Below are 20,658 nucleotides of genomic sequence, written 5' to 3' on the forward strand. Positions count from 1 at the left end.
ACCTAATACTGATTGATCCAATAGGAGGCCTAGAATAAGCGCGTAGCGAGGGGTTCCCTAGGGTGTCTTAAGGCACTTGATGACAGTATCCGTCATCGCCGATAAAGGCCAGATTAGATAAGAATAGGCGTCCTAGGCCCCCTGCCAGTGGCAGAATAACTGGCAGCTGCGGTATTTATAGGCCTGCTGTAGATGCTGGAACTGCACTGCAATGCACCACTGCATCATGCATATCAGAGGTCAATAGCAGTACAGAGTAGACTGGCATTAGGAATGGACTGTATGAGCCTCGTCCATCAGATCCGATCTACAAGAGTGTAGGTACTAACCACCCAGTGACCCTCCCAAGGCACCGTCCCCCATAGTCGTCGATCCATCATTACCTATACTTTGCTCACTCAGTGATCTACGATGATCAAATCCACCTAGTTAGCTGTCAACCTCCACCATCCCACCAGACATCACACCACACATGCACTTCGCGATGATTGTCTTGCGCGTGGCATGCTCTGTGCAGCTTGAGCTTCGCTCCTTCGGTACATAGTTCTACTCTGTATCCATATTAATATATTGCTTAAATATATGCCTCTTACTCACGTCCGGACCCTCCTCCGACTCCGCCGCCGCAACGTGATGACGTTGAGTTGGTGCTGTCCATAGATTTACTTAAGTTCTTGAAGCTACTCCCTACTATTACCTTTCCCTTCCGATCGCTCTCTATCTTTCTTTGTCTTTGTGACCATACCTAAGATTCGATCCTCTCAAACAAACATGACTAGTCAATCCGATATTCGAGCAGCAGAGCTCCGCGAGCCTATTGACGTCGTCACTTATCTCTTTACCAGACTCAAGCAATTAGGGATCGATTCGGTCCACGGTGTGCCCGGCGACTTCAATTTGGTCGCTCTCGACTACCTCGAGCCCTGTGGGTTGAAATGGGTGGGCAATGCCAATGAACTGAATGCTGGCTACGCGGCCGACGGGTACGCTCGTGTCAAAGGCATCTCAGCCGTCATAACCACCTTCGGCGTGGGCGAATTGTCCCTACCCAACGCAATTGCGGGAGCGTGAGTCCATCTTTCTCCGGGTATCATCCGATGGCAATGATGGCTGACTTGCTGTAGCTACGCCGAGTTCGTGCCTGTCGTCCACATCGTGGGAACCCCGAGCACCCTCTCTCAAGCGAACGGAATGTTGCTTCACCATACCCTTGGTAATGGCAACTTCCAAGTGTTTGCCGATATAGCTTCACGTCTTGCCGTGGATGTCGCCAAACTGAACAATCCTCGAGACATTCCTTCCCAGATTGACCAAGCCCTCCGCATTTGCTACCTCCAGAGCCGACCGGTCTACATCACGTTGCCTACAGATATGGTGACGAAGAAAGTTGAGGGTGAAAGACTGAAAACGAAGCTCGATCTGAGCCCCTACAAGAACGACCCGGAGAAGGAGGACTATGTGGTGGATGTCGTTCTGAAATACCTGACGCAGGCCAAGAACCCGGTCATCTTGGTCGATAGCTGCGCCATTCGTCACCGGGTGCTAGAAGAGACACACGAGTTCATCGAGAAATCCGGGCTTCCAGTGTTCGTGGCACCTATGGGTAAAGGTGCTGTCGACGAAACCATGCCGACCTTTGGTGGTATCTATGCCGGGGCTGGCTCGAACCCTGGAGTCCAAGAACGGGTCGAGGGGTCCGATCTCCTCCTGACCATCGGAAGTGTCAAGTCCGATTTCAACACGGCCGGCTTCACGTACAGAACTTCACAGCTCAAGACAATCGACTTTCACAGCACCTATATACGGGTTCGGTATTCCGAATATCCTGGTGTTGGCATGAAGGGCGTCTTGCGCAAACTCATTGACAGACTGCCCAAACTCAACATTGAGCCAGGCCCGACACCCCCCCAGAACCTGATTCCCAAGGAAGAAGACGCAAGCGACCCGACCGTGACTCACGGTTGGTTCTGGCCTCGCATGGGTCAGTGGCTGCAAGAAGGCGACATCGTGCTCACCGAGACCGGAACTTCCAACTATGGCATTTTCAACACTCGATTCCCCAAGAACGTGACCAACATCAGCCAGATTCTGTGGGGAAGCATCGGGTACGCCACGGGTTCGTGCCAAGGAGTAGCACTCGCCGCCCGAGAGATTGGTGGCAAGCACCGGACCATCCTCTTCACCGGAGACGGAAGTTTCCAACTCACCGCACAAGAACTCAGCACGATGATCCGGCACAAGCTCAATCCCATCATCTTCATTGTCTGCAACGATGGCTACACGATTGAGCGTTTCATCCACGGCATGGATGCTTCGTACAACGACATCCAGAACTGGAGGTACAGAGACCTTCCCGCCGCCTTTGGGGCCAAAGAAGGAACCTACAAGACGTACCAGGTCAAGACAAAGGATGAGGTCAACGCCTTGTTCCAAGACGAGAACTTCTCCAAAGCCCCCTATCTGCAGTTGGTTGAACTTCACATGCCCAAAAAGGATGCTCCTGCTGCCCTGAAGTTGACAGCAGAAGCCAGTGCGCGGAACAATGCCAAATCATGATCGGAGAGCACCGACGCATCTCTGCCACAAAGAACGCCGCTCATACATCGAGGGTGAGCGAGAATGATGGATGACATAGACTAGATGAATTCTTAATAATTGTTCAACTTGCGATCCTCACGTAGCTGGATCAGCTGTGAATGCCAGATGTGACATTTGTTGTATGACGAGTATCTAACTGACAATACAAGAGTGATATGGCTGTGTATATTGTCGTAATATACGTACCTAATATGGTGGAAATACGAGACGGATTGTGCAGCCGAACCTCGCTTACTCCTGCCTTGCCTTCTAAGTACTGCCGCCTTAATGTCACGTGGCACCCCCATGCCCCTACTCCCGATGTAGTAGTAGATACCTGTAGTCTGCAGTACCAGTAGTAGAAACCCCCATGGCCATGCCATTGTCTCACGCTTCCCCGGTCCAGTAACAAATGCATTCCAAGGCCTCGAGATACAGTCACCGATTCTGAATGATGGCCAATCCCGCTTTGACGCGTTTTCAAAGATCAATAGACGTATAAGACAGAGTGCTTCACAATGTCGGACCTACCATGCACCACCTATCTTGCTGGCTTGCGGATTCGTCTTCCTCGACAAAGCCATTCCTCCATCAGGTGAGCCATCGTTGCCTGAACCTGTGACTCCTGCGGTCGACATCAAACGACTCTACTCTTGTCCTCAGGCTGTGAACCAGATGCATCGCAGATCACGCCTCAACTAGGACGGTCTGTTTGACCGCGCACACTGGTGCCCAACACCCTGCCCCCAACCGCAGCCGCAGTCGCAGCCCCATCGCCTAGCGACGAGGCAGTCGTCCCTCCAAGATGGCGAGTCTTGACCCTCCTCCCAAGAAGACTGGCGGTCGCAAGCTCCAAAAACGCAATCCAAACCTCAACCGCCTTCCCTCCTCCCACATTCCCAGTCGCCTCCGCCTGGGTCCTGACGCTCAAGACGACGTGACTGCTCCAAGCAGAGGCAGAAATGCTCCAGCTGCATACATGAATCAGTCCATCTTCTCCATGATTGCGGCGGCGGGGTCGCGGACAGACTTCAATGCCAGATTCAACGATTCGAGCGAGAGTGAAGATGAGATTGCCGAGGAAGAACAAACAACAGCCCCGGGAGACAGACCGGAAGCGAGTACTTCGGCGCCCGTAAAGAACGAGCCAGCGAAAGAAGAGGATACACAAAGTGAGCCTACAGACCAACGATCGCCTGGACACCGGATAGTGCGGTCTCTTCCGCGGCTGTCTGCCAGGGCTTTAAAACGCAAGGACAAGGACCGGCCTTCCCAACAGAGTGGCAGTCCCGACAGCGATAAAACCTCGGAATCCTCCCGGAGTAATCCTCGGGATGCGCCCGTTTTAAGTCGACTACTCAGTGCAGAAGCGGAATTCCAAGAGAGTGGCGGCAATGACACGCAGAGGGAGCCTGGGTCAGACGCCCAGCAACCCAGAACGAGGGCCGAATCATCACCTCAAACACTTTTGGCTGCAAGATTGATGGATATCTTTGGGTTTGACAAGCCAGAAACAGTCCTGGCGGAATATCCGTGCTGGTTGCTACAGAGTGTCCTACTACAGGGCTATTTGTATATCACCAAACAGCACCTCTGCTTTTACGCCTATCTTCCGAAGAAATCGCACACTGTCGCCAAGAACGGGTACCTCGCAAAGAAAGGTCGGACCAATTCCAAGTACAAGAGATACTGGTTCTCATTGAAAGGGGACGTCCTTTCATACTACACCGACCCATCCAACCTGTATTTCCCTTCGGGGAACATAGACCTCACGTTCGGCATCTCTGCTGCTCTCTCCACTGAGAAGGGCAAACGCAAGGAGTGCAGGGACTTCTCCGTGACGACAGACCACCGCACATACCACTTCCGTGCCGACAGTCCTTCAAGCGCCAAAGAATGGGTGCAGGCCTTGCAGAAGACCATCTTCCGATCTCACAATGATGGAGACAGTGTGAAGATATCTTTGCCGGTGGAGAATATCATCGACTTCGAAGAAAGTCCTGTTGTGGATTTTGCCGAGACAGTTAAGATCAGAGTGATCGAAAGCGAAGATTCCTATGCCATTGACGAGGTAAGTAGACCCCTGGGTAGCTGGACCGACAGAAACTAACCCGGTACAGTACTTCTTTTCTTTCTTCAGTTTCGGCCAGGATGCACTCCACGTCTTGGGCGAGTTACTCACCGAAGCGCCTGCAAGAAGGAGATCGGAAGATGTGTTCTCGCCAATAAGACGAGCCGAGAGTCCGTCCAGCCCCCAAAGTAGGCCAGCTGAACTCGGGCCTGGGAGTCCTGGACGCCCTTCGACTCCGGTTTTGAAGGACAGCATCAGAGCAACCTTGCTACCGTTTTCCCCTGGTGGTGATGGCAGAATGTCCCCCAGAAAGAGTGGGGAGCTGAGCCGTGGAGCTAGTCCGTCGCGATCAAGTGGCGAGCTTCCGCGTGAATATGGTCGAGCCAGCTTTGAACGGGGCCGCAGAAGTGGAAGTACCAGTCGTCTTGAGGTGAGCGCCTCTCGACGCAATGGCAGGTCCCCCCTTGCGAGGCATCACGATTCCGAAGATTCCTATGTCCCCTCCATCGACAAAGAGACGGATTCATCCACAGCACCATTATCGCCGAGAGTGGAAGCCCAAATGTCTGCTAGCCAGATCCTGACTCGCAGCGATGTGTTTCATTCTCGACCGGCCAATCGAATGGAGACATTGGCTTCGGTCTCCACGGAGCCTACGCGAACATCTTCGGACGGTGGCACCATTCTTTCCAGTTCACCACACCGGGAGGCAGCCTCGCCTAGGGCGGTGCGAGGCATGGCTGACGTGACCGGACATTCTCCGCGAGGCGCTCGAGCACCAGTGCACAACGAAGCCACATTCCCCGACAACGACAAGAAAGTGGGCAAAGATGACCCGTCACCCGCGCTCCAGGATCTGGTCAAAGCAGGGACGTATCCTCTTCAACGTGCAGGTGCCTTTGCCTATTATCTCAAAAATCGATCCGTGTCGATGAGGAAGCTGTTGGCAGAGGAATCCATGTCGTATCTGGAGAAGGTATCGGGGATGTGGGCCGGTGGCAGAAAGCACTACGGGGAGAACGAAGGAATCGTGCCTGAGGATCGGGGTATCGACCCGGAGGATGAAGAAGCCAACGTGGGCCACGGTGATCGATTTCGTGCACATTTCGCCTTGCCTCCCACCGAGAGATTGCAGGCGACCTACTTTGGCTTCCTACACCGTGTGCTGCCGTTATATGGTAAGATCTACATCAGCAACCGGAAATTCTGCTTTCGGAGTCTCCTTCCTGGTACACGCACGAAACTGGTCCTGCCCTTGAAGGACATTGAGAATGTGGACAAGGAGAAGGGGTTCCGTTTCGGGTACCACGGCCTGGTGCTGGTCATCCGTGGCCACGAAGAATTATTCTTCGAGTTCAGCTCGGCGGAGCATCGAGACGACTGCACGGTCACACTCTTACACAGCTTGGAGACTGTTCGATACATGGCCGAGTCTGGACTGCTTGGACAGCAAGACGAGGACGATGCAGAGGCCGCCAGAGAAGAACACCGCATGCTTCAGGAAGCCCGCCGCAACTCGGGTGGAGAGCATCAACTTGTGCTGCCCGACACTGCGGAAGCGATCTACAGTCACGCCGAAACTTCAGCTGCTTCGATGGGTGACCCCGGTGCCTCGATCATCAACTTCCGCCCAAGTGCGCCAATGCGAATTACGTGTCTCACGATCGGCTCCCGAGGGGACGTGCAACCCTACATTGCTCTGTGCAAAGGCTTGTTGGCCGAAGGGCACCGACCGCGAATTGCAACGCACGCGGAGTTTGGCCCTTGGGTCCAAAAGCATGGCATTGACTTCCGGCCGGTGGAGGGCGATCCTGCGGAGTTGATGAGGATCTGCGTGGAGAATGGCATGTTCACTTACTCCTTTCTACGGGAAGCCTCGGTCAAGTTCCGCAGCTGGATCGACCAACTACTCACATCAGCGTGGCGGGCGTGTCAAGACAGCGACCTGCTGATCGAGTCACCGAGTGCGATGGCAGGCATCCATATCGCCGAGGCCCTTGGAATTCCGTATTTCCGGGCCTTCACGATGCCGTGGACTCGGACGCGAGCGTATCCTCATGCGTTCGCGGTGCCGGAGCACAAGATCGGCGGGGCTTACAATTACTACTCGTATGTCATGTTTGACAACGTGTTCTGGAAGGCGATTGCGGGACAGGTCAACCGGTGGCGCAAGAAGGAACTGGGCCTGCGCAGCACCAACCTGGACAAGATGCAGCCCAACAAGGTGCCCTTCTTGTACAACTTCTCGCCTCATGTGGTGGTACCGCCCCTGGACTACAGCGACTGGGTGCGCGTGACGGGATACTGGTTCTTGGACGAAGCGCAAGACTGGCAGCCCACCGAAGAACTGACGGCGTTCATCCGGAAAGCTCGGGACGACGGGAAGAAGCTGGTGTACATCGGCTTCGGGTCGATTGTGGTGTCCGACCCTGCCGCACTGACCAAAACCGTGGTCGAGTCGGTGATGAAGGCGGATGTGCGGTGCATCCTGTCCAAGGGCTGGAGTGACCGACTGGGTGACCCGACGAGGGCGGTCAAGGCGGAAGTCCCGCTCCCGGCGGAGATCTTCCAGATCAAGTCTGCACCACATGACTGGTTGTTCCGACAGATTGACGCCGCGGTGCACCACGGAGGCGCCGGGACCACTGGGGCCAGTCTGCGGGCTGGTGTGCCGACCGTGATCAAGCCGTTCTTTGGCGACCAGTTCTTTTTCGGATCGCGCGTCGAGGATCTGGGCGTGGGGATCTGTCTGAAGAAGGTCAACGTCAGCTTGTTCTCGCGCGCCCTATGGGAAGCGACGCACTCGGAGCGAATGATTGTCAAGGCACGACTACTCGGCGAGCAAATCCGGAAGGTGAGTTTGACCTTTTCTCCCCCCTTGCGCACTTTGCCGCGTCAAACCATGCAAGGAGTCTATTTCCGTTTGTTTGGATCCAATGGCAGGCGTCAGAGGAAACTAGCTTTTTTGTTCTATCCACTAACGTGACACAAATCGACAGGAAAATGGAGTGCAGACCGCCATTCAAGCAATCTACCGAGACCTCGAATATGCCAAATCTCTGATCAAACCACGTCCAGCAGGGCCAGGGACATCGGCGAGCGCAACCGGCGAGCCGGACGATGGCGGCGACATCGAAGAGAACTGGACGTTCATTGGCGACGAGAGCGATCCGGAGATGCAACGACGCATCCAAGACTGGGAGTCGCCGAGACGAGGTCGAGCTGGGCCTCGTTGGAGTATGGATTCCCCTGCTCCGGCAACAACACCAGGTCCGGCGGCAGCGGCGGCAGCGCCAGCAGCAGGGTTGCGGGCCATGCAACGGGTGGAACCGGTGAGGAAGGGTAGGTAGTGAATCGTGGACGACGGTGGAACGGGTGAAACAGTGATGGTAATAATGGTGCTGGTGATGGTGGTGGGAACGGTGACGATCATGATCATGATGACGATATTAATACTGATGCTGATGCTGATGAGATGACAATGGGTTTGACCTTTCAAAAGGGGTTGTTGCTACTGACGGGTCTCGCTCGCTCGCATACTAGGGCGTGAGCAGGGTGCAGTGAGCAGTGGCAGTTGATCAGTACAACCCCCAGGCTATTGCTGTTGCTTGTTGCTTGTTGCTTGCTGTTCAGTTACTTGTTTGTTTAAACGTCATGGCTAGACGTGGAGTTTTATCACTAGTACTACCTTACGTTTACTATGCTATTGCTATTGTTAGATGATGGCTACGGTTGGACAGTGCTGGACACCAGCAAGTCGAGAGAGCTGGGACGGGACGCAAGAGCATTAATTACGACTGTTTTCTTTTCGAGAAAGACTACCTTACTTATTAGTTCTTAATAGAGTACTCCTAGGCTTGTCGGGGTCGTTGTCGTTGTCGCTGTCTTTGTCTCTGTTATGAATTGAAATCGCTTTACCACTGCGCACTTGTTATACATCCACGATGATGGGTACAACGATGTATCCGATGTATCGACTACCTCTACCTTAGTAGTGTCCCGCAGTGAACAAGGAGAGATCATCGCCGGCAGTCCGGTACTCTTTGCAAAATGGTTGGTATACTAGTCAGGATGCGGGTACGGCCCATCCGGGGGCATACACCTGACGCTCCTAACTCCTGAGGTTGGCAGCGAGCAGAAAGACGAGCCATACCGCTGTAGCTAAGGAGGGCATCATGGTCCAAGGCTGGATGATAAAATTTCAGGAAGATGAAGAGCAAGAACTTGAAGGAGAGAAGGGAGACAAAGAAGAAGCTTTGCGCAAGCAAACATTGGCAATGAATGCTTGGTGGCCTTTGCGAGGGTTATAACGTAGAAGTAGAAGCAGGAACCCGTGCTTCTAGTGAGATGGCGAAGAAAAGCTTCCAGCGACAACAGGCTTCGATCGATTGATTTGCAAGGCAGTCTTCGTATTCAGCCGCAGATGGTGAACGCTTGTCGTCCCTTTCCAGCCAAACAACGGGGTTTGATAAGGGAGCTTTGCAGCCTTTCCCCTTAGGCCTTCGTATTCCAGAAGTTCAGCTGCATTTGTTTGGCTCCTGGAAAGCCCCTCTGGCCTCGAGAACCAGTCTGCTGGCACAGTCAGTCATGTGTCTTCGTTTCTCGATGGCCGGCAGTTCATCTCTTTGTCCTCCTATGACTGCTGTCTTTTTGGGCTCCAGCGAGCCTGAGGAAGAGACAGGAACTGTTGAGATACCACAATCAAGCCTTTGACAAACCACGGATTGTACATGACTTCAAAGCAATGGCGCTCATACGAGGTGAATCAAGGTTGGGAATGTCACCTGTTTCCAGCAGCCTGAGTGCCCGTGGAGGATCTCGGGTTCTCCAACAACAATTCTGATGTTAAGCTGGGACTTGCACCAGCCTCTGCAGTGGTGGTATGATGTGGCGTCAAACACGGCAGAAGATCCACAGCCTCAACTCAAATGTGTTTCTGGGCACGCCGAATTTGAGAACAACAAACCTTCCTCTCAATTCCGTACTTCGACGCACCGTGTCCTAAATTGTGTAGACGTTTAGGTACCTAGTCAGCGGTGCCCCCCTTTTTCTTTCCTGCCGGAGATGTGGATCAGAGATTGTTATGTAGATCTAGGTCGGATACGAGATGATTTCTCCACCAGTCATTCATTCAATCTGGAACTGTCAGACAGTAGTCGGGGGTCCCGTGTGTACAGACGAGCAGAAGTAGAGCGAAGTCTATGTTGTGGAGTCCGGAAGGAATAATGTATAGTGTCGTGTGCCAGTGCAGTGTCGAATACGATTATCTGATGACATTTCGGAGTATGTTTCCGGCATAGATGTTGTTGGTTGTTGCTATTAGTACTAGTACTAGGGGGTTGTAGTAGGTGGATGGAGAAGCGGGTGGGTGTTTTCGGGTAGATATATCCGGCACTGTGCTATGAGTCCTTTTCTAGGACTGCTCAAGGCTGAACCTGAGTAGCGTGATGGTAGAAGGTGATGATAGAAGAATTGAGGTAGGACGTACTTCAAGCTAAGGTAGGTAGTTCTTACAGAGTAGTCGGTTATTGTGTGATTGAGTGGTAGAGCTGTCGAGCTGGTGCAAGCCTGAGGCAGAAGTACCAGAGTGGAAGTGGAAGTGGAAGTGGAAGGATCCGGGCCCGGAGCTGGCCGTGGCAGTCACAACTGCAGAAGGTACTACTGGCACTGGCAGTATTTGTGGTATCACAGTACGTAGTATTTCCTTTTGGCAGACCTGGAATGTTCTCTTTTCTTGTTTAAGTTTCGCTTCTTAGCCTCTAACCTTGTCCCTTGAGGTATTATGACTATTGCTATAACCACGTAGTACCTAATGGTAGGTACCTAAGGTTAGTACCTAGTCACTGCCTACTAGGTGTGGACTAGATACCTAGGTAGTTAGTACCTACTAGTATTGTTGTTGAGTCATGGCACCACTAGCCCGCCCCCTGTCACGAGTAATGTGTGAAGGGGAATGTTGTGATATTGATACCTGCGACTTTCTCACGATACTTCCTCCTCCTGAGCGATGTTGCAACTGAAATCCATCGGCACTGATGACTCGGACAATCATTTCCAGATGCAAGTTCTCCTCGGACTCCGCCGTTCCAATTGCCGACACGGGTCCAACCTCTTTTCTTTCTCTTTCTCTTCGATATTTCCCAAATCGCTCACGACACGAACCACACGAACCACCCGATCAAGAGCTGGAAACATTCTCCGGAAGTCCAATCCAACTTGACTTCCGCCATTCTTCCACCAATCATATTGGAAATGTTCAATCTCTGGCCAGCATTGGCCTGATTTATTCTTCGTATCGATCGCGTTCAACCCTTCGATCATGCCCATCACGGCTGTCGTCCATTAGATCCGGAAGTGTATCGCGACCATATTTCCGGTGACCGCGGGGGACCACCATCACCAACAATCTCGTCGACGTCAGCAGCAGCAGCAGTATGCTGACATCGCAAATATTGGTGGGACCAGATGGGGATATCCAGCTTTGTCCGGAAGTGAGATCTTTTCCCAACTCGCTTTGTGTGATCCGAATTCTGAAGCTACGGAGGCCATTCTGACACTCGGCGGTACAAGACACAGCCGAGTACCATTCATGCTTACACGGTAGTACTAGTAGGAGTACACAGTACAGTACACGAGAGAGGCACCTGCAAGCTGGATACTTTATGCTGTAAGTGTCGCGATCATCCCCGTCATCTCCGAAGCAGCCGTCCCGCCGTTTCCTTGTTCTCTGTAGTACATACTTCAAGGTTTAGGTAGTAGGTGTCTGTACCAGCCGCTTTCACCTAGAGGTGCCTAACTTACCTTCCAGGTTAGGCAGTTATGTAGTGCGTACTACTAAAACACTCGTCTCACCCAGCCTTGTCCCGCGCCTTTTGACCCTACAGAGATTTTCATCACATCCCGTCTATTACCTAACCTAGTACCGACTGTCCTTACGACTGTTTCGCTGCTGCTGCGCCACGATTTCCTCTACCCCTCTACCTCTACTACTGCAAGGACTGTCCAATCACTGTACTTAGTAGTAGTAGCAGGTAGTCCTCTTGCTACCGCTAGTAGCTACGACTCTGTCCTACTGCCGCTGCTACGAGTCTACACTGTACGTACTGTACTACTACTACGTACAGTACTACAGCATAAACTCACGGCATCGACCGTCCTGCGTCTGGCCCTTTCCACTCGCTCCATCCTCTCCCACCCGATCAGTTTCGACCTCGACCTCGACCTCGACCTCGACCCCTTCAGACCTGCGACCTTTGATCCCACGGCCCACTTCTCCTCCGCCTTTTCCTCCGTGCCTGTCACAACTACTTTGTATACATACGAGAGAGCCCCCATAAGCTACCTGTGTTTCTAGCCTTGACCTTCCTGGCCACTACGACCAGGGTATTACCAGTCCCTTCTATTACTCCTACTCCTACTCCTACTCCTATTACTATTACTATTACTATTACTACTTTTACACCCGATTACTACTTCGCCAACACCCTCTCCTCCTTGCCTCGGTACCTAGGACTAGGCTACCTTCCTATTATACTTCTGCATCCCTTCCACCACGGGCATAGGTCGCAGACTGCTACTAGTAACAGACATCGACGATATCACGGTACTTCGGGTCTGCTACAACCTAAGGTAGTCACGACTGGCCACCATAGCCACCTCTGCCATCTTCAGCATACATCTACTTCTACCGCCGCAGCCTCCTCTTCCTCTCAACCACTGCACCACAGACAAATTCCTTGTCACTCCTTCTCACATCCTCGACCTACCTCTCTCCTCTCCCTCCGCCCCAAACCTGGGCCACATCTTTTCCACATTACCAGTACCACTAGACGCCGCCACCCGCCACGCTACCACACAACGCTCGACCTCTCCCTTACTCCACCGCTGATCCGCAACTCTTCCACAGAAGATCGTCCACACAAAAAGCCACTACTCCAAACATCAACCCGTCCCTACTTGCCCTGGCCTTGACCCCGACCCCGGCCCTTGCCATCTCTCAATATCTGTGCTGGCTAGGGTTGCCTTTTTGATTTCTCCTCCTCCTTTTGACTACTATATCGACACTGCTTCTGCTGCATAGTCACCGAACTGCCTCTCGCTCTCCCTTCCAGACATTTTTCTCGCACCCGTTGCAGCCTCGGCGGTTCCAGGATGAGGCCTATCAATCCGTCTAATAGTCGGTCGCCGCCTTCCACGGCCTCTCCAGCCCTGGTACCCAACGGCGGTCCTTCCATAGCAGCGCCTCGATCCAACGGCAACAGCAACGGCAACAGCAACGGCAACAGCAATAACCATAGCAGCGGCAGTGGCAGCGGCAGTTCCACCTGGGATAAGCCCGAACGCGCCCGCACCTCTCATGCCTGCGAGCCATGTCGCGAGCGGAAAACAAAGTGTGATGGTTCACGGCCAGCTTGTCGACGATGCCTCCATACAGGCACCACCTGTTACTACGGCTATGGAAAGGGTTGGAGGAAGCGAAAGTGAGTGCTTATTCTTGGTTGCCTGTCGGTTGACTTCGGTGCATTCCCAAGCTGACCCCCTGTGCTTCTAGAACAGCAGAAGATCTCACGGCTACCTCGCGTCGGTTGGCGCGATACGAAACCCTGCTGAACCAGATCTTTCCCCTGGTATCTCCCGAGATCCGGGCTCTGATCGAGGACGCGCGTGACAATGTAAGTTTGCTAACCCACCGGCCCTTGGCCATCGGTACGCCTGGCTCACGGTACTGGCAGGAAGGTTCAATTGCTTCCAACGCCTCTGAAGCAGCAGACAATGACTACGGCTTGCCTCCTCCGAGACTGGAGTCAGGCCTCCCGGGACCTGGCGGTCGAATCATCCTGCCACTGCCCATTCCGAGCCCGCACATACCCACCGTCTCGCGTTCGTCAACATCCTCGGGCACCTTTGATGCAGTCACAGCTCCCCCCATCGGTCCTCCATCCCTCCAGGTCGGAAGTGGGAGTTCGACCTCGAGCATCCCGCCGTCTCAACGACCCTCTCCCGACTCCAACGCACTAACTCGGCTGCCCTCCATCACTTCGGGAGGCATCTTGCTTGAGGCTGGTCGACCCGACCAGTCGCCGCCGCCGCTATTGGCACTGGCGCCAGTCGGTTCTGGGGTTGAACCAACCGCCATCTTTGCACAAGATCGTCTGGGAGTTCTCCCGACTTCCCCGTCGCGTCACACCTCCCTTGGAGGTTGGTCCACCGAATCGCCGTCTGGAGGTTTACATGCTGACGTCCGGAAAAGAGATTACGACGCTGCCCCCGTTCTCCCCTGGTTGACATCAAACCAGGCCGCAGCCGTGCAAACATGATCACGTGCAATCGGTCGGTCAAGATTGTAGCCACCTCCCCATCGACAAGGCCGTTTGACGGTACAAAAATTCAACAGTACAGAGTATGTCGGCCGAGCTACCGGAAAAGCACCGGATCCAAGTAGCGACCATGTCCACGTTTGCATATTTTGCAGGGCTGTGGCATGGTGTTGGACAGCGTGCCCGAGACGGCATGATTATCTGAGGGGTGAGCCACTTACGACGAACCGCTCCTCAAGCCCGGGGCCCTGGCGTAAGAAACGGAGGTGGGAATCGAGGATTGTCAGGGCATCGTGAAACGGTGCACATTACCCGGGTTCGGGTCAATCACATGGGCACCAACGATGCAGCATTTTCGCTTCTCCATTTGGGTGGATGGCATTTATCATTGGCCCCTCAAGATTTGACATCCACATTTTCACCGAAATCTCGATCTGACCCTCCAACTTGGAAAGGTTCGGTCTGGCCATTGGGGTCGATCTCGGCAACCGTCCAATCACACACCACCGTGCGGTCGAGCCTCCGGAGGCTAGAAATGGGCAACTCCGACCTTTGGGGCCGCGCTGTCTTGACTTCTGTTGATGCAAGGGTTGGTGCTGGAAAATTCCAAGACATTTTTGTTATTATTGTTCACAAACCCAACGCCGTCAGTTGTCGTCCTGGTTGGAACGCAATTGGATGTCTCGGCCGTTGTCGCCTCTTCACATTCCTCCGAAGAGCGGGGAGCCCCTTTTCATTCCGCGTCTTTGGTCTCGACCTCTGGAACATGGGCACGTCATCCGAGGTGCCCGGAAAGCCAGACGGCCGGAGGCGACAGAGTACAGAATACCACACTGCAGTCCATACTGTGCGATAACTCGTACCGTTACATGGCGGCGGTCTTTGAGCCGGTTTCCGACAGGACAGCTTAGACGTCTGCCCACGCCAGCCGCACAGATCCCGACGTGGAGGCCCACCCAGAACATGCCATATGCATCTACTCTGTATGCCATCAATGCCATTCGTCCTCTTCACGGATTCTTATTGCGTTGATTTGACAAACGAGTCGAAGAGATGGTGCGTGGGTGAAAGGGCCTGCTAAGGGATCCCGACGGACCTCAACCGCTGTCAGCTGCTCCTGTTGACCCTCGTATTCGCCGGGTCAGCAACAGGCGGCCGCCTCCATTGTCATTTGCTTCGGAAGCATCTCCCGGACCACACCGAGCGAATACCTACCTCCTATAGGTTAGATGCCTGTAGGTACGTATGTACTGTACTGAACAACGTACCTACCTACTAGTCCCTACCTAGGTAGCTAGCTAAGTAATACATGGGCAAATTTACGTATATGTTTGGGTCCCAGGTAGGTACGTACTTAGCAGTCAACCACTGCATGCCGGGAAGGCGTCCTGGGCAAAACAGCACGAACAAAACGTAATAAGGTAGTGTAGTCATACCACAATAAAAACCATCGTACCTCGGGGTACCTACCTACGGGTAAGTGAAACTCCGATAGATCCCTTACCTCTCAGCGGCAGGTGTCAAGGCAGATGTACTTACGTGGGTGGTTGGGATCTAGGAAGACAATTTCCCCATTCACTCATTATGTCATATGCACATCGAACCAATACCTCAGTACCTAGTTAAAGGAGTTGACGGATGTCATGTCCGATCAATTATCATCATACCAATACTACCAGGTATGTGGTACCGCAGCAAGGGTAAGGTGCTAGGTAGTAGGTACTTTCTTGAGGTGCCTGAGGTTCTATATATACCTAGAAGACGAGGCAAAGCACTACAATTGGGCATGATACCGTAGCTATGATAACAAGTCAATAACCTCCCCTCGCTGGGGTTCGACGGTCAAACTCGAGTGTGCGCAAGAATCAGGTAACTCAAGTTGTATTACTCTGGGTTTTCTAGCAATCCCTGATCCTTCCGTTTATCATATTCGATACTTTCAATATCCCTCTCTAGCAGTGAGTCTTTGCGAGACCGAAACCTGGCTCCGTGCCTTGACCTGTCCTGACCTGTCCTAATTCATTTCATGTTCGCGTCCATGTTATTGTCTCCTTCCTTCCTTCCCCAGTGCCGGGTCGGACGAGTTAGACGAGAAGTCTGAAGGGTAATATACCTATCAGTTGCTGAACTGTTAAGGATTCATGATCAGTCAGCAATCATCCATTTCAAGGTCGAGTTCGAGTTCGAGTTCGAATTCGGTCGGTTTTCCAAATTGTATCATGGAGATATCCTCGTTAGAACCCCATGTACGGATTCACAACAAGGCGCTTCCCTCTCCGACGAGAGATACACGCAGAGGGGGGAAGGTGGGTGAACACTGAAAGGGGACTTCAGGTGGGAGATGGGGAGTCCCGGTCCAAAGAGTTCATATTCATACCTTGTCAGGAATGTTCTTGCCGGTCGTCTTCTCAAACAGGTCGCGGGCCTTGTCGGTGATTTTCTCGTTCGTGCTGCGCTGCTTGGTCGGGTCGACTTTGCCTGTTTGTGTTTTTGGGAGTCAGCCCCCGTCAAGGCATTGTGTCTCTCAAGTCAGGTTCCTTTTGTTCGCAGGCACTGTTCATCTCTTGTCTCTCTCTACCTCCATCGCTCTCTGTCTTTCTGAGCAGGGTTGCTAGGCTAAAGGTGGTGACGAGATTGAGAAGCGTGGACGAGGCATGTTGTCAACGTACCCTGACCGAATTTCTTCTCGGCAGCATCGAGACCTAATAGTCATCGCTGGTCAGTGATATGGACAAGATGGAGAGAGGAGTTATCAAGGGTGTCGTGTGAATGTTGAGGCCGTAATGACAGGGTACAGTGCTTGATTGCTTTGGTGGTTGCCTACCTTTGTCGAGGTAATCCTCTTGCTGGTTGGAGCCGGCGGCAGATCCTTGAGTGTTCATGGTGATCTGATGTTACTGCTGGAGATCGGAATGGATTGAAGGCTGGTTGATTGTGTTGGTTGAGAAGGTCTGCTTTGGATCTTGAGATGGAGGTGTAGTAGGATAAGGTAGTTGAAGAATGAAGATCAGGGAGCGAGATAATATAATAAAGTTCAAGTGGTCGGTGAACAACTGCAGTGTCTGATGTGTTCATCAAGCTGGATGAGGGGCAATATCCTACGTCGCTCTGCACTCTACAATCTACACTCTACACCGTCCACAGCATCTGCCCTGCTTCTACGCACAGGATCCTGCAAGCATAGACGTCGAGACGTGAACCCTGCACTCGAGCCATGTCCAGCTGAGATACTAGTATCGCTCGCTGGAAATGTTCAAGTTGGTACATGCGCCCAAAGACCAGAGACCGAAGCTCTGTCACCTGTCCTCCCAGCTCCTGAACCCTGCCATGCTCGAGAATACCTCAGGCGGCGTCTTTGGTATCTGTCGAGGCGTCTGAGCGTCCATATGATGGCTTCTTCAAGCATTCAGTACCATTGAGCTTGTCGTGCTTCAGTGCAGAGTACACGATATACTGGACTTCACATCATAGTGGATCCCCGTTGGATGATCTCGTTGCGCGACTGGATTGACAGGTTCAGCTGCAGTGATATAACCTGAATGAAAGATAGCCCCACGGCGGCCAGAGCAATTCTTCATTGGTAGATGGCTGGGATGATGAAGCTGGTTCAAAACTGGGCACAAGAGAGAGGGAGCTGAGAGTTCTGGGGGATTAATACATCATCATCTTCAAATGGGAAGAGGAACGTGAGGTGGGGGAAGACAATGATGTCATCGGTGATGTAGCAGTCAGAGTCACATGAAGATAAGATATGACCAGCTTCTGTCGTTCAATTGGTCGAGTGACTGCAGTGAACGATATCAGTCTTGGCATCCGTCTCAGTTCGTCGCGCTGAAACACTCACCGACTCAATTCCATCCACAACAGCCTCACCATCGTCCGGCTTTTCCAGTCTCCGATTGCCCCAGGTTCACTCGCAGACATTCAACCGTCTCATATTCCTCCAGGTCTGGTCCTGGAGGTCTGTCCTAATTTAGCAGAAGCGCCGGGTTCTGCAGTCCTTCTGGGAATGGTTGCTTGCAATCCACAACTAGGTATCTGATCGGTTATCTGTCAGCTTCTTCGCCTTGGAGTGGCATCTCACTCACTCTCGTTTCCTCCTGAGTTGTCGCACGCAGGTTGAAATTCCCTACAAATGAAATGGCTGGTCTCAGCCACTGCCATGATCTCTATCAGTTTGGCGCTCATCCAGCGTCTAGGCCTTCTCTGGCGGGCAGGGGGGCTGAGAGATCTCTACAATCTCCCCAGCTCTTCGACCCCTTTCTCCGCGTTTTCCATCTCAGGACAGAATCTCCTTTTGTTTCGGCCCTTCCGCTCGGAATCTCACAGCATCCGAGAAAATTGCCATAGGCGAGGCTCGCAGCGCTCTTGTCATCCTGGCCTTTGGTCCTGATACACTGCCAAAAGCAGAGTTGAAACGTCAACATCTATGATCCGGTATCACAATTTGTCGTTTTTGGCTTCACCTGCACGGATGTCTTTCGCCAAAAGCATGAGGTAGGAGTATGTTCGGATCTTCACGCTTCCTGGCTTCGTTCTCATCGGCATATTTACTATATATATACTCGATATGTCCCATTTTGTGGTGGGTGAAATGTCAATCCAATATCAAAGCACTCGCATTCCATTCATTTTTCAGAGACCTTTGACAAATCTTCGTTCATTAAATCTTCGGGCTTTTGATCAGTCTCGTTCACTTCCTGACGTGTAACGGACACTCTCCTTCCAACTGCCTTGCTGGACATATACACCATCTTTTGTTTTTGAGGATTGATATAACGAGGACCAGAGCATCCCAAGATGAGAACATCTACTCTCTCTGCGTTAAGCACTCTCTTCGCCGCCTTGACCCTGGCTCATCCTGTCGATATCTCGGCACGCTCATCATCCCTCTCTGCTGTGGACATTACAATCCTCCAATTTGCCTTGACAGTAAGCTGACACGCGCACCTCGGGGTCCTGGGAATGTCCTTCGGTATCTGACATCGCTCAGCTTGAACACCTCGAAAATACCTTTTATCAGGAGGCATTCAACACTTTCAACCTCCAGCACTTTGTTGATGCCGGCTTCAGCGAGGATTTCTTCCTCAATCTGAAGTTCATCGCGGCTGATGAGTCGGCCCATGTCACAACACTCGAGACTGCCATTCTAGGAGCCGGCATCGTGCCTGTCGCTCCCTGTCAGTACAGCTTCCCCGTCACTGATGTGGCCAGCTTCGTGGCTTTGTCTGCCATTCTCGAGAGCGTCGGGACCAGCGCCTACCTAGGTGCAGCCCCGTTCGTTTGCTCTAAAGATATCCTTGCTGTCGCGGCCAGCATTATGGTCACCGAGGCACTCCATACATCCCTGCAAAGGTCGTCTATCGGTGCGATAGGCGCTCCCGATCCCTTCGGCACGGTATGCCACATATATGCCACATATACCCTGCCCTTGAGTGCTGTTGGTGTACTAATGCACCATTTGATAGCCCCTTGACGCCAACTCTGTATTTACCCTCGCAGCGCAATTCATCGTCTCCTGTCCGTCGAGCAACCCGCCCTTGCCTTTCACCGCATTCCCTGGATTAAAAGTCAATGCTCAGTCATGCTTCGCGGAGAACAGCTCTGCCGCATCAATGTACGACACGTCTACTTCGAATTCCACCGCCACCGTGACGGCTATGGTGTCTATCGAGACCGCTACCGCTACCGCTACCGACGGTAGCGCCACCACAACCACGATCACTGCTACAGAGTCCGCTTCTTCTGCCGAAGCGAGTGCCACCGAGACCGCAGCGGCCGAACGCATGCGAGCTCGCACTGCTGGATCCTCTGCCGCGTCCTGCGCCGCACCATCTGCCGGTTCGAAAGTGAGCCTGGTTCCCGACTTCAGCAAGTCCATGCACGACTTCAGCCAGGTCGTGGAGATTTTTGTCACTTTCGTTGCTGGATTGAACGTCATCTCGGTGGGCGCCCAGATCTCACAGACCGGTATCGACGTGGCCATTCCCGGCGGCATTGGTGGACAGGTGTATATCTTCATCACCATCGTTGACATCACAGGTGGCCGGCTGAGCGATTCGGAGGTTTTGTTTGGGCCAGCTATCATGGAAGGTGAGTTCATTTTGTTTCTTCTTTTAGTCATGACCTGGCAGTCCTGCTTGGTGCCTTCTTACCGCGATCTAATGGATCTGGTGTGCTGATGATTGCGATCGAACCGTAGTCGCCCCGGCGGTCCCATCGATTGGATACTAGGAGACACGTTCGAAGACGTTGCTGAAGTCTGATGTATCTGGAAAGCCCACCTGCATCACGATGCAGATCGAATGTGCCACGCATTCTTTGGGGTTAAGGAATTGCAGCGGCATTATCGGTCTCTGCTTGTATTTTGGACCAACTTGACCATTCTTGACCCTCATTTGACGAAATTTCATGTTCGCAATTTATGTTTAGCGGTTTGACCAGGCTCTACTCCTGTGTGTCAAGAGGCAAGCTGAGCTGGAGGAGTGTCCTGACCGGCAAGGGATGAAGCGACAGAGTGACGAGCCGCAGAAGACCGTGCAGATAGTTGCACGGTGTCAAGACCATAGAACTGACTATGATTTGGTGGTGTATGTGGAAAGGGGAGCTGCCCCTTTCTATAGCTAAAGATGAATCAAAAGTGTCCAACATATTGTATAGCATGAAACAAAACATGACTATCTATTCCAAGAG

The 20,658-nt window shown here is 52.7% G+C and overlaps 5 protein-coding genes across 5 annotated transcripts; 4 read left to right on the forward strand and 1 right to left on the reverse strand.

The window, feature by feature from the left end:
- Nucleotides 1–771: 771 nt before the first annotated feature.
- Nucleotides 772–2,556, forward strand: A1O1_06107 (pyruvate decarboxylase; the record flags this gene model as incomplete). The annotated part of the gene is made up of 2 exons (XM_007726987.1): nt 772–1,067; nt 1,125–2,556. The coding sequence occupies 2 exons, from the start codon at nt 772–774 to the stop codon at nt 2,554–2,556; spliced, it is 1,728 nt and encodes a 575-aa protein (XP_007725177.1).
- An 826-nt stretch (nt 2,557–3,382) lies between these two features.
- A1O1_06108 (sterol 3beta-glucosyltransferase) lies at nt 3,383–7,998 on the forward strand (the record flags this gene model as incomplete). The annotated part of the gene is made up of 3 exons (XM_007726988.1): nt 3,383–4,648; nt 4,698–7,502; nt 7,648–7,998. The coding sequence occupies 3 exons, from the start codon at nt 3,383–3,385 to the stop codon at nt 7,996–7,998; spliced, it is 4,422 nt and encodes a 1,473-aa protein (XP_007725178.1).
- A 4,801-nt stretch (nt 7,999–12,799) lies between these two features.
- A1O1_06109 (uncharacterized protein) lies at nt 12,800–13,965 on the forward strand (the record flags this gene model as incomplete). Its single annotated transcript, XM_007726989.1, has 3 exons — nt 12,800–13,128; nt 13,200–13,320; nt 13,381–13,965. 3 exons carry the CDS (start codon nt 12,800–12,802, stop codon nt 13,963–13,965), a joined length of 1,035 nt encoding a protein of 344 aa, XP_007725179.1.
- Nucleotides 13,966–16,081: 2,116 nt separating this feature from the next.
- A1O1_06110 (uncharacterized protein) lies at nt 16,082–16,847 on the reverse strand (the record flags this gene model as incomplete). Its single annotated transcript, XM_007726990.1, has 4 exons — nt 16,082–16,093; nt 16,343–16,443; nt 16,635–16,667; nt 16,790–16,847. The coding sequence occupies 4 exons, from the start codon at nt 16,845–16,847 to the stop codon at nt 16,082–16,084; spliced, it is 204 nt and encodes a 67-aa protein (XP_007725180.1).
- Nucleotides 16,848–18,765: 1,918 nt separating this feature from the next.
- On the forward strand, nt 18,766–20,167 carry A1O1_06111 (uncharacterized protein; the record flags this gene model as incomplete). Its single annotated transcript, XM_007726991.1, has 4 exons — nt 18,766–18,897; nt 18,959–19,363; nt 19,434–20,058; nt 20,100–20,167. The coding sequence occupies 4 exons, from the start codon at nt 18,766–18,768 to the stop codon at nt 20,165–20,167; spliced, it is 1,230 nt and encodes a 409-aa protein (XP_007725181.1).
- Nucleotides 20,168–20,658: the final 491 nt, after the last annotated feature.

The sequence above is a fragment of the Capronia coronata genome (genome assembly GCF_000585585.1).
Source record: "Capronia coronata CBS 617.96 chromosome Unknown acBCG-supercont1.5, whole genome shotgun sequence".
Lineage (NCBI taxonomy): Eukaryota > Fungi > Ascomycota > Eurotiomycetes > Chaetothyriales > Herpotrichiellaceae > Capronia > Capronia coronata.